General features: G+C 43.0%; 1 protein-coding gene across 6 annotated transcripts in view; it reads left to right on the top strand.

Moving 5' to 3' along the window:
• The window catches only part of LOC116947137 (voltage-gated delayed rectifier potassium channel KCNH8-like), a 186,658-nt gene that overhangs the window by 61,301 nt on the left and 111,058 nt on the right, over positions 1-14,299 (top strand). For all 6 annotated transcript variants that reach the window (XM_076070038.1, XM_076070034.1, XM_076070029.1 and 3 more), the window contains 2 exons: positions 6,085-6,222; positions 10,617-10,747. In XM_076070038.1, the coding sequence (XP_075926153.1) occupies positions 6,085-6,222; positions 10,617-10,747 (269 nt within the window). The remainder of the gene's footprint in view (positions 1-6,084; positions 6,223-10,616; positions 10,748-14,299) is intronic.

Raw genomic sequence — 14,299 nt, 5'->3', positions numbered from 1 at the left:
TTGATCATGGCTGATGCTGATCGATCCATTTCACGATGCACATTAAGGTAGATAGAACAGGAAACATGGACATGCTTACAAATTCATGACTTCAGCAAATAATAAAATACTAAATTCGCACATTTATGTTTTAGAGTTTCATTTGTTGGCTGTGATAGTATCATTAAAATAAGCGGTTGTATGCTTTCGGTATTTGTTTTGTATTACATTTTCAAGTATTTCATGAAATTAGGTATTCGTAAAAAATCCTATTTTACACATGCAAGCCGCAATGATAGTAATATCATTACTACAGGTCTCATGTTCCATTCGAATTGAACAAAAATGCAAATGTTGGCTGATAATTCTGCATGTGAATTTTAAGTATAATTCATGGTGTTTGTGTGTGTGCTCTTCAAAGTGTAAAATAACCTCAAATTTATCTTCTTAGCATGTCACCTCTTAATACAATCAATCCCCTGCCAATTCATTTTATGAACAACAGCGGGAAGTACCCGGCGTTGCCCGGGTCTTAAAAATATTTAAAAATTACTCTTAAAAATCTAACAGCAGTGCGTACTGACTGTGGTGGTACCTGCTATGATAACAGCAGTGCATACTGTGGTGGTACCTGCTATGATTACAGCAGTGCATACCGACTGTGGTGGTACCTGCAATGATTACAGCAGTGCATACTGACTGTGGTGGTACCTGCTATGATTACAGCAGTGCATACTGACTGTGGTGGTACCTGCTATGATTACAGCAGTGCATACCGACTGTGGTGGTACCTGCTATAACTACAGTAGTACATACTGACTCTAAAGCAGTATTTATCGACTCTATAGCACAAAGTACTCAGAGTGGCGTGGTGAGGCCTAGTCCCGTGCAGAGCCTCCGGCCTCGCCTAGATTGTCCAGCCGGCCGAGGTGGCACCTTGGCATGATGGGGCTGGGCTGCTACCCCTGACCCCCCCCCCCCCAGCCACAATCTCCCCGGCAGCTCTGCAGTAATATCTACGGCCTACAGTGGTAGCATCTAGCGACTGTATAGTAATAATAACTGCACGCATCAGGGTGGGGGGGACATCACACAGTGAAGAATTAACGTCAGCGTTTAGTGTATTTTCATAGCATTTTTAACGCGAAAGAAAATGTCCCTCTCACTCCCACCGAAGGTGTGTGACTTGGCATGGGCTGTCCCCCCCACCAAAGGCGCGTGAGTTGGTATGGTCGTATACGTACTCTTTGGTTCTATTCGGTAAAGTCACGTAGGTAAAAAATAAAACAACAAAAATCACGACGTTTCGGCCACAACACAAGCGGCCTTCATCAGGTGAAGGGACCAGACTGTCTCGAAGACTGCGCTGGAGTGAAAGACTGCGCTGGAGTCGTATACGTGTCGTAAATAAATAAATGATTAGTGCACAAAAATCACACTAAATCGCTAATTAAACAAATTTAAAGTTTACGGATGTGAAAAAGGAATAGCGCTTGCTCACCGCAGGGCTTACGGCTTGGTACCTGGCTATTTTATTTTTTAACGTAAACCCCACCGTTTGAGAGGCAAATCTTTCGCAAGTGCGCGAACACATACAAACCCACAAACAAACCCACAAACAGGCAATTTTTGACTTTTATATATATATAGATGAACTTAAGCAGCAGCTGTACACTTCCCCATACTGTCAGCTGTGTATCTGTTCCATGCATTGCCAAATTAACGTGCTCCAAAATGACAAGGTTGGTTGGCAAGCGAAACTGTGTGCATATCTGCATTATCTTCATCCCTTATATTTCTAAATATAGCCTTTTGTGTGCGGATTTCCAGAGAAAACACTAGCTCGAAATTGTTTGTGTCTTGGCCCGTATTTGCGAAGTAACGCGAACCAATTGTATAACATCGCCGGTGTGCTGATACGTGATCTTCAAGCGCCCAAAGAATGGCGCATCTGCCCATTTGTTGGTTTTTAAAGTAACCCGACTCCTTTTATTTCCACAACCGGGCGGCCCTGGTGTGTGTCGCTGACTTATTGATAGTCCTCTCGTGGCACTGTTTAATTCATGCCCGCTGTTTTTTTTCCACGTGGTCCCCACGTGTCCCCCAAGTCCCTTTCACCCAGGAGCTGTCGGCAAAATCGCAGGGCTTAGCGCCGTAAGCTCCTCGTTTTTTTCACGGAGGCGTCCACGAACCCGACTGCGGGGGAGGTGTGGAGGGGAGACGTGGGCTGAATTGCTGGTGTTTGTTAGCAATCCATCTCATTGTTGGTGAACCGGATGAGTCGGCATTACATTTGTATATATATATCATCTGCACGGCGGTTAGCGTACATCGTGGTGGTTTGTTAGCTCACTGTGCCACGAAACCGGCATCCCGAGTTCGATTACTCCCCACGGCGAACGTTAGTCTTCATTATTTGAACCATTTCAGGGCCTCCCCTATAGGCTGACTCAGCCATCAATTAGTACCTGGTGCATTGTGTAAAAAACATAAGCATTGAAGAGACAAAGTTAGTCGAGCGTGGTTCTGGCCCACAACATCTCCTTGTGTGTCGTGCTGGCCTTCATAGGTGCAGTCAAATAATATTGCCTCTTCAGTGTTCATGTGCGAGGCAAAATGTGGTCGCTTTTGTGCTGCCCAAATCAGTCTCCTGAGCCACATGAATATAGTGTACATTGATGTGATAACTCACCTGCTCCCAGGCACTCATCGTCGATTTGGCACGGCAGCCAAAACGTATCTGGAAATAAGTAAATATCACGTATGTAAACTCCAACAAAGTCACTTGCAATTTGTTTCGCAGAACGTTGATTCGCAATAACGTTGGTTAATTCATCCAGGATGTTGATTGCTGCAAATAAGGAGCAGTCGTAGAAGATTTGCTGCCAGTGCTGGTGTAACGCCTTTCAGTTTATTTTTTATTATTTTCCCAGTCCATTTATTTATTTATTTCGGTATATCCCTGTGAGCCATTCGGCTCTTGAATCGGGTGCAACCATAACAAACAAAAACACGAACAAGAAAAAAATCTTAAAGTGACTGTGACTGTGCAAACATAAAATCCATGAAAAAAATAGCAAAATATTCCTGAAAAAAGCACCGTACACCAACGCTGTGTGCAAAAAATCCCAGTGGGATGCAAGTCAAACAACAACAACCACAAGAAAACTTAGATTAAGGCCATCAGTCTAACTCCGTACTACAACAAAACATGTCCAAACCAAATAACTTTTCGAAATGACCAAAAAATAAAGCCATAATTGCAACGTAACAGTGATCACAGGGACTGTGACCGAATTTTTACAATAGACTACATAAATAACATGTAACACCAAATCCTAGAGCCATAGCTGGCTGGATGAGTTATTCCACAACAACAGAAGCATCAGTCGGAGTATCAAATTTTTCAATGCACCTATAAGATCAGCACACTAAATCAAAATACAGACAATACTTTGCAGCGTCATCCGGAGCGAAACATTTTATTTTATTTTACGCCAATGAATAGCAGTGGCAGCTAGGGGTGTACAACTCCTCTAGAGCAGTTTTGAGAGAATATCTCATTGGTAGCGATTCAAGTTGCAGTTTATTGGCAATAGCATTCCAGACCCTGGGGGCATCAATAGCAAAGGCCCTTCCTCCAGTTTTTGTACGGCAATAGGGACTGTGAAGCTGGTAAATGAGCGAAGACCTGAGGTCAAATTTGTTCTTTGAAACAGAGAGGAGATCCAGCAGGTAGTCTGCGGATTTTTTTGTAAGTACATCGTGAATAAATAAGATCTGGTGCACAAGTCGTCGGAACATTAAGAGATGTTAAGTTTGACCCAATGTAGAGATCACAGTGGTGAGTCCTATATGGGCAGTTCAATGTAAATCTTAAGGCCGAGTGATAGATGGAATCAAACTTCTTCAGTACAGTGCTTGGGGCTGATTTATACACGTAGTCAAGTAGAGGCAGTATGGTAGCTTTTATCAGTTCCAAACGGAACATTGGGGGGAAGCAGTGCTTGTGTCGATACAGAAAACCAATTTATTTTTTTGTCTTTTTACCAATATAATCAATGTGATCTTCAAAATTAAGTTTTGAATCCAGGATGATCCCAAGATACTTATAGATCTTGACTTGCTCTATTTGATAATTATTTAAGGAATGTAATTGGGGAAAAATAACTTCCTGCTTTAGTCCTGGTAAGAAGCATAGCACCTTGGTTTTGGAGGTATTCAGGACTAGTTTAAGAGCAACTAGCTGACGTAGTTTGTTGAAATCATCCTGTAGCTTAGCAATCACGTCATCTGGAGAGTGGCCAGCAGTAATCAGTATCGTGTCATCTGAAAAAAGATTTAACCTGGAATGATCCAGATCAGTGCCCAAGTCATTGACATAAAGAGAGAACAAAAAGGAGCCGAGGATGGAACCCTGTGGAACCCCTTTTGTTATCTTAACACTGTTTTGGCAGTGAACAAGCTCTCAACACACGTGAAGCGAAACGTCAGACATCATGGAAAAATACGCATTGGAGGGAGATCCATTGAGCAAAAACCTGCACAGTGGTAGCTCGTAATCCTCCCCTCTGCTGGGAAGAAACTTAAAACTTCCCGAGTAGGAACAGCAGTCTAGGGAAGAAACTGAGGCAGACAATATAAGCTATATTCTTTGGGTCTTTCGGTAAAGTCATGTAGATAGGTTCAAAGAAAATAACAAAAACTACGACATTTCGATCACAACACAAGCGGTCGTCATCAGGAAAAGGGGGGTTAGCCTCTAAAGGCAAACTGTTTATAAAGGTTTGAAATGGGCGTAGCCCAAGTGTCAGCAGCATGGGCGGGGCAGCTAATGTTAATGTAAGTGATGGTACTCGTAGAGGGCAACAACGGCGCTGGTTACACTTGGGCTTTAGAGGCTAACTCCCCTTTTCCTGATGATGACCGCTTGTGTTGCGATCGAAACGTCATCGATTTTGTTATTTTCTTTGAACCTATCTACGTGACTTTACCGAAAGACCCAAAGAATATGAATTCCTGCAGTCACCAAAGCTTTAAGTCAAGATATATAAGCTGCTAAACCGACACTGACAGAATACTTAAACACGAGAAAATAAAGAATCTTGTTTTCTAAAACAGCATGAAAATTGATAAAGAGTTGTGAGCCACCAGGAGAGATGCACGCTTGCACACACGCGCACCGGTGTCACGGTAAACAAACACCCTCCACACTGGCACGCATGCAACATGCCCTCCTGAGATCCTGCCGTGACCACAGTCCTTGGACATGCTCCAAGGGCTTCCGTGATCGTTTTTCATCGTCCGGTGCCATTCAAAATATTCATGACATTACATTGTTATTTCTCATTTCTTTTGACTGGTTATTGCGCTTTGCTTGCATTACTTCCCACTCTTATTAAAGATGACCTCAACTGCACTTCACGCAACCTTACAATATTTAAACAAAGACTTTTGGAGGAAGTGCTGTTAGCGAGCACCTATCAAGGCTAGCACGGCACATGAGGGGGTGGATGGCCAGCACCACGCCGGGCCCCCCTTGGATCTCCCAGGTGGAGACAAAGCAGGTACACATTTGAGGTTGAGTCGATCTAGGGGAGGCCCAGGGCCGGTTAGAATATTTGCTACTGGTGTTGGCTGTGAGCAGGAATCGAGCTCGGGTCACTGGGTTTTTAGTGCAGAGCGCTAACCGCTGCGATACCGCTCATACATTGTCAGTTACACAATAATTTATTACATAAATGCACGGCGATGATTATGGTCATTATTGTCTTTCCATCAATTTCTGTCCAGAAAACATTTTGCGAGTCAGTAATTTAATGAGGAATTATTATTTATTTGAAACTTTAATGATTGTATTTTGCTTATTGCTTAATAAATATCGGGATATTATATGTGAAAAAAATCAAACAAGCAATGACAATCATGATATAACAATATTTTGCGAAACGGACGAATTTGAATATCAAGCACCTGATATCGTACGATATATCGTGATTTTCCCGCTGATAATCCCACTCTTCCTCTCCCTTGATTCTATCCCGCCTCCGACAATGTCATTACCCCCCACCACCACGACCCCCCACTGAATACCACTTGCAACAGGAGTGCCATTTTGGTGCCTGCTGGACATCGTCCCAATCAAGAACGAGAAGCGAGAGGTGGTGCTGTACCTGGCCTCCTTCAAGGACATCTCCGAGAGCAAGCGTGGCTCTGTGCAGGATGGAGCCCCAAAGGAACCCGGTAATGAGCCACCAGCCCCGCGAGCGAGTGAGCTATTGGCGTCCTCGGGCCTCCCAGGCATCCCAATGTCAATCGTAAACCAAAGCAAAGCGAGCGTCGCCGCTGTTTTACTCCATCTCGTTCGATCAGTGACGTTCGGAATCAAGAACGGAGCACCTGAAAAGTGTTCCTCCACATTTCCATGATTGCTGGGAAGTTAGAACTGACCAATTTGGCATGGCCTGTTTTTTTTTTTACAAAGTAGCATTACCCCGGACCAAAGCCAGCAACGATTGGACTCGGGTGGCTCACTTTTAGTGGGCCGCATAACTCTCTTTTTCCTCAGGGAGCTGCATTATTTTTTTTATCTGAGCCACTCTCGAAACCGTTGCGATGTCACAGGATCCACACGCAAAAAATAGCCGCCTCTTCAGCACCGTGTTTGTCATATAACAAAAAAAATCCGAGCACACCTTGGGTCCACTCTCCCATTATCATGGAAACGCAGCATTCGTAACCAAGAGCCCACTATTCATATTCTCACTCATGTGCTTGAGCACAGGATCAGCTGTGGTGTACATTAGCATCGACACGGTGCATTAGCGCGGCGAGCCGCGGAGTTCCCCCAAGCTTAACCTGGGGCTCATGACAGTGCCAGCTCAGTGGCCCGACAAGGCACATTTGCCTACCGAGCTGCCCAGTAACCGACTGAGCACACAGGGATGCGCAGCGACTATGCTCGAGTATCTGTGCATGTGTGTAATGATGAATATATATGTATCCACACTCCCACACACAAAGAGCCACATAAACTACTCGCACAGCCCTCCCTCCCTCTGAGCACCGTGGAGGCAGGGTTGGTCATGTGACGGCACCCGTCCGGGCTCCGTGCGTTTGAAGCCATTGCGGCGCACACGTAGACATGTGTACGCACGCAGCCAGCAAACATCATCAACAACATCCGTCATGCGGTATATGATGATGGGTTGTTTCATAACGGGTTCAAAACAGTGTTTCCGCAGAGGGCTCCAATGCGGCCGCCACTGCTGTAGGCACGTACACGTACAGCCCTTGTATTGATCCACTGCTGGTCGAGAGCCTCCTCAAGCATTCTTCAGTCAGTGGGGGGGGGGGGGTTGGTGAAGGTGGAGAGCATAGATAAGGGAGCATAGCAATACAGTACAATGCTGTAGTGGATTTTACTGCGATACCCTATGTTGCACACAATGTAGTCCTGCAGCAGCAACCTTCAACAGCCAGACTGAAGCCTGATTAGCTTCCAAGATCTGATGATATCCTCGGATTACTTTGGGCCCTAGGCTTAATGTGGGAGAGTGTTTAAACTACGTTGCAAATGTTTGCTTTGCATTTACGGTAGGCATCATTAGGTATTAAGTAATCAAATATAAATAGTTTTCAACCCTTTGTCAATCCACTGCTGTAGGAACGGCCTTCCCAACCAATGTCGATAATAGGTTCATTTGACCATACTTCGTCACAATGGTCAGTGTAAATGTATGGTTGAGATATCAATCGCATTTGATTTTAGCCATGGCCAGGAATCGAACTTCAGGGCGGGGGTTCATAGCACGGTGCAATAACCAGTGTACCCGCTCCACACTCTTAACATGTCTCCGTGAGTCAACAGAGAAGTGTGCTTGTGTGTGTCCTGCACAGTTGATCCTGATGGCGGTGACCCGGGGTACCAAATAATAAAAAATGGCTGAGGCAATTAAATACTTTATTTCTGGGACACTATTTTTTCCAGGGGTGTACTTAACTCCGCGACTGGGGTACCAATCAATCCGAAATCAGTGCTACTCCCCGATGTCGAAACGCCAAACAGCATAAAAAATCCGTTATCGAAAAATGCAACTTTGAATAGTGCATCGTGTACAGCTCGTCGAGATGAGTCGATTGCCGCATCGCCGACCATCAACAGACTAAAAATAACTGCATCATGGGCATTATGCGAGAGCCGGGGTATTATGATACCCCGAGGTACCGCCATAAGGTTCAGTTACTGAGCCACAATCGTTGGTGCACATACACTGACCGTGTATGGTCATGAATATTTTATCGGAGTGGAACACTTTGTGTTCAACACTTGTAAATCGTCCATAATAGAAGTTTACGCAATCTAACCCAAAAAAAACCTCTTATGGATGATATTGGTCGCAAATGCCTACGTGTTAAACTGACTTGTAAATCGGATACACAAACAAAAACTTTGATGTATTGTGAGATCAATAATTGATCATAATGCATGGCTGCAATGCTATGTAATACGTGTGTGACACTGCACAGTCAAAAATTATGAAGAATCAATGTTAAGCCTCTTTTATTCGTATATAATGCGTACGAATTGAAAAACATTGATTCGTACGTGTTGCAGAGAATGGGCCATGCCGCCCCTGCAACCACTAGGGCTGCTGCGACCTTTTGGCCCAATGTATTCTTTAATTGATTTGTGGCACTGAATTGTGACTATTCAACTTCAACCAGAAGGCAAACACAACCCATTATTTGCCTCATCGCAACCATTCCTTGAACTGCAAATGGTTTCTCCTAGAATTATTACCCCAGCAGGAACATGCAGACATGCTCGCGGAACAACAACCTTGCCAGCCAGGAGAAAGAGGAGTAAATAAATACTTAATGCAGACACATTTGTTGCTGGTTTTAGCTGGCTGATTTTTCGACACTCATCCTGAATAGAGAAAACATAGCAGAGCCGTTGCTTAACCAGTGGCTGTTCATGGCTACCGGTTGAGGAGGCAAAAACGTTTGCCCCTGGTTTTCCAGTCTGAGGCGATAACATATTGATAATTGGAATGTCAGAGGCAACGTGATGATGATGCTGGGTCTCTCTGTGAGTCTATGGGTCTCTGTGTGAGTCTATGGGTCACTGTATGAGGCTATGGGTCTCTATTTCAGAGAGCACCGATTATGAAGACGCTTCCAGTGCATCCCGGCGATGAGTTATCACCCGAGATTGGGGCACTTTGTTGCCTTCTCAACCTGGAACCACAATCTTCTGCTTTTGCGTAAAGTCAGAAAAGTTTACAAAAGGTGGCCTACGATTGTTGGACACGGTCTTTGTCCAAACCACGATGTGCCACACATTCTTTGTCTGACGCGACTTGGATCATGTCGGAGAAGATGATTGTTATCCCAAGTGCTGCGATTGGCCGCTTAAATGACTCATGCTTAAACACTTCTACTTGTTCCATTATTCATATACACAGTCTGCCACGACCTGTAAGTTTTCAGAATCGGGGTCAGATGTGCATTTGTGACTTAATAAAGGTTTTTTTTTACATCTGCCCTTTTATTTTTTTTTATAAAATACATCTCCTCCAACGCATTGTATATGCACGTAGCATGTCGAAACGCTGTAGAGAAAACCTATGTTCTGCTCTGTTTATGAATAGATCTAATTAAGCACTTGTCTTAAGTACATTTAGTCATAATTTACCCTTAGAGGAAACTGTTCGCCTTGTGAAGAAACATATTAGAAATTGATGACGCATTTCAAAGTACATATAATTAAGGGTTAATGTTAAATGTTTTTTTTACTTGTGGTCAGTTTTATTTTGCAAGCTTAGAATTTTTGGATCGAAATCATGTGAACACGACCGCAATGTGCAGAGTTCATGAGATTGGAAACAAAAAGCCAGAGAGGGGATTCTTAAAATGCAACCAGCTATCCAACGTCGTGCGAGGAAAATGAATCATTACACATACACTCAGTTTCTCCACGTATTAAAATATACAATACTGTATAGATATTTATATATCGATATCTATAGTCACTATATCATATATAGACTAAAATATATAGGAAAACATAGTTGAAATATATGTATTTCATTCATTACCCAGAGTCTTCGACTGCAGCTCATAACTTTGTTGGAATGGATTTGAGTTTATAATATCCAACAATTCTATTTCATTCCTAAGTTTCCAGTGCTTTTTTATCTATTGCTGGAAGAAGGCCTCCCCATACCTTGTCAGTTATTGGTGGGTTGTTTATCCATACTTCACCACGCTGGTAAGTGTGGGTTGGTAAAGAGGGGTTCCACAACTCGATACTCAAATTAGCCATGGTCAAAAATCGAACTCTGTTCGCTGGGTTCACAGCATAGTGCTCTATCCAAATGCACCACAATTCCACCTCATTTCACTGAAGAAGCTTCTGGAAGTGAGGCCTGAATACTTTCACCACCTTCATTTTACGTTTTGTTTTTATAATTTTTGTCTTCTGGCGTCATATCGTTGAGACGAAGGAATGTTTCTCGAAACCCTCACGGAGTGGTGCATCATCACCCGGCGTGTTAGAGAACGGCCTGCAGAAGGAGACGTCCCAAAACGACTTGTGAGATCTCTTCGGCTTGTTTTGTTTTTGACTGCAGAGGGGAGGCAGCGGCAGAAGGGCCAAACGGGATCCAGCTTCCGCGTGAACCGCCGGCGGAGCCGCGCCGTTCTCTACCACCTGTCGGGGCACCTGCAGCGGCACGACAACCCCAAAATCAAGATCAAGAACGTGAGTGGCACTCTGCACTCACCCTGCTCACATCTACGTGGCCGCACACGCACCACAGCAATAGTCCACTGCAGCGGCTCGGGGCTTAGTGCGAGTCAAATTAAACGCCGTGCCAGGGAAAGCAGGCCAGGAACGCGATTGAAAGCGATACTTTAAATTGGCTGTGCGGGGCTTCCGCGATGGGAAAATAATGACAAATCGTAATAATTTGTTTAACAAAATGTGCCTGTGCAATTGCCACTCATTTGCAAAATAAACATGCAATTAAATTGCTGAGAACATTTACAAGGCTGCTTGGAAGATTGTTTTTTGTTTGTTACCAAATGTGTCTTGAAGAATATTTACTTATATAACACCAGATTGTGTGTTGTTTTCATACTTCTCAGAATTTGTGAGTCACCACATCTTCAAATGTGATTTCCAATTATCTCACAATCTCTTACTCTCTCTCTCCTTTTGTTGGAAAAGAGATATTTCCCAAATCAGCTTTCTATATATGTGTGTATCACTGCCAAGAAGACAACATTATTCCCGGTGGCGAACTATTTGGAGAGATTGGCCATGTGCCAGGATATATAAATAGTCGTTTAAGCACATTGCCCAATTATCAGACCTTTTATCAGCACACGGCCCGTGTGCTCTGTACCAAAGATTAAATTTTGTTTTAGCTCAGAGGCAAGCCTCGTGTTTTTCACACATTGACTATAAGCAAATTCAACTACCGTAGTTATATTTCTATTCACACTGCAGTGATACATTTGTGTAGCTATATCATTCTTGAACATAACAAATAGCCAACAATTTGTGTCTATCCCCTTGTAATTGCGAATGAAATGTGTTTTTTTTTGGTATTTTTTGTCTAAAATATTAACACATTTTTTAAGCGTTGTCTTGAACTTCTGCGATGTGGTTATAAGACAATGAGCGAAAAAAAGACGAGTTTGTATGCCCACGTGCATACAAGTGCACTTTGCAAACATTGCATAATAGATTCAAACAAAACCGCAAGAGCATCATCTCCCTACGATGCACAGCGATGGTGCACGGTTTATTGCCAATCTATCATCTTTCCCCCGTAGTTTTGTTTTGACACTCAACATTTATTGGTGAAAGTCATTTAAATTAATTAGGTTTTTTTAGGGCCATGGTTTATTTTAATGTTGTGATTTCACAGATATCCCGGGATAACAGAGAGCCTGACCGCCACTCACAATCGTGATGCATTGGCGCTGCAGTGGCTGCATGGTCAAAAGCAAGCGTGATGTGCATGAACTGCCATCTCGTCCTCTCGTTCGATTGTATTGCAATTTTATTTTAAATCAGTGTGTGTCAATGTATGGAAGATAGCTTCTGTCTAGCATCATCCAGACATGAATGCTCACGAAGACTAGACTCCCCTGCAATATTGCCCCGTTCTTAATTTGGTGTAGCCCATGTCTCCTGGCATATTGAAATGTGCGATCAGCTATAGTCGCTGGCTTTCGTAACGTCCAATCACAGCTCATGATATTTCTGTAATCGTATTAAAGTGATTGAGGGAATGGTCTGACTTAGAAAGATGAGCTATGTTCGTTCAACAGGCCCACTGCTGGTTTAATCAACAGCAGAGCACACTTCCACTGACATACATGAACCTAACAAATATTAATATCCAAACTACGATTGAACAGGAATGAATAATCGTCAGTCCTCTGCTGGATGAAGGCATGCCTTTGGAGCCTCGGTTATGCATTGACCATGCTCAATGTGGGTTGGTGAAAAACTTGTTCCAATATGACTCGCCGTTGATATTAACAATGGCGGGAATCAAACTCCGCTTGCTGGGCTTTGAGCACAGTACATCGATTACCGTGCCATTGCGCCCACGCAAAAAGTGTTATGAAAATACTACGTATATGGTGACACCTCAAAGCACTGGTAGAACCCTTAACTTGCAATATGAAGGCTGTGGAAAGTTACGATTTCAAATCCACGTCAACCCATCCTTCTTTTGGATAAAATATAAACAATTCTTTGGGAAATCAAAAGCGTATGTCCAATGTAGAGACCAGGCTCCCTTCATAGGAATGTGAAATTTACCCCACTTGCTTAACACTACCAAAGTAAAATAGCACTGCCCAACTATTTTGAGCAGGGAGAAAACGTGACCTTCAGAGTATTTTGTAGTAGACAGTGGGTTTTTTGCAAACTAAAATTTCGACAGCCTATGGCCGCTTTATTCTAGCTCCTGCCTAAAAAAAAGCTGGACTCCATTTTTTATTTTGTGGCGGGGAGGGAGGGTTACATTTTATTTCGGGGGGTCGACAACTTTTGGAAACTTGTTGGTTCTACTTTTTACCCCCACATCTGGCCCACTTTCTACAACATTTTGATTCTGAAAGGCTCTTGTAATTTAGTTATCGGGCAAACGGACGGACAAATGAACAAACTGAACACTGGGCTTTTATAATAGATGATCTCCGATTTTCTTTGTATTGTTCGCAACTTCTAGGTAGCAAATTTCTTTCACTGTTTGTTTTTCAAGTACATTTTTACTTTGCTCAATTTGAAGTCACCTACTCTACTGTATTCTTGCATGAGTGGCAAGAACACTGTTAGAACACTTTTTTCTGAGGCTCTGATTCACAGGGTTGTGATTTAGTGGGAGCGATAGGAGGTGGAGGGTAGGGGAGGGCTCATCTCACACAGTGGTAAAAAAGTGTTCATACTTCAACTGCTTCAAATTTATTGCATTTTTAAATTAACAGAGTTGTGAAAATATTTTGTCAACTGTAAAGTCGAAGTTCAAGCGGTTTTCAGCTAAATTAAACCTGGGATGGCATTCACCTCCTGTTTATAACTCTGAGCCAGTGGTGGTAATTCCACATTCCTGTGATGTGGGGGCACATATTTCCATATAACAGCCACTGTTTATTTCTATGAAAATAAAACTGGTTTTATTAGCTCTGGTGAAAGGAAGGGCCAGGTCAATTCCCAGACCGGGATTTGAACGTGCCGTCACCATCCATTTGTGATTCGCAAACTCCACTCTGTCCCATTCAGCCCATTCCAGCTCTTGCAATACAAATATTCTCTTCTGTCTGCCTCTGGCTGGAAGAAGGATAATTTCCTGAGTTATTATCTAATTCTTTGTTTTTTTGTTATAAGGCCGTGGTAATGATGAGAGTACTGTGATGACATCAGGGTGTACTTGTACAACACATTTTATATATAGCAACAGAGAAGGAAAAAATGCACTTTCAAAATATTGCTTTTTGCATGTATTCATGTAAAAAAATGGTTCTCTGTGGGTTTTTACTGGTTATTTAAAAAAGATTTGAGACTAAATGTACTTCGAAATATGCAAAACAATGCAAGCATTTTCAGTATAACCGTCTCAACCTGGAGGACGGTGTGTGGTTAAGGTTTCCACTTCTGAGGTGCAAACAACAAAACGAGGACATGTCATGGGAACAACATCTCACAATACCGGAAGAGGGACGACCTACGCACAACAACACTGCTTTGAGTGGTGTAGTATTTTGCCACTGACAAGAACAACGAGTTTTAATG

Source organism: Petromyzon marinus, chromosome 2 (assembly GCF_048934315.1).
Source record: "Petromyzon marinus isolate PM22_M1 ecotype Great Lakes invasive population chromosome 2, UKy_Petmar_22M1.pri1.0, whole genome shotgun sequence".
NCBI classification, from domain to species: domain Eukaryota; kingdom Metazoa; phylum Chordata; class Hyperoartia; order Petromyzontiformes; family Petromyzontidae; genus Petromyzon; species Petromyzon marinus.
This window is presented reverse-complemented; position numbering and strand designations above follow the sequence as displayed.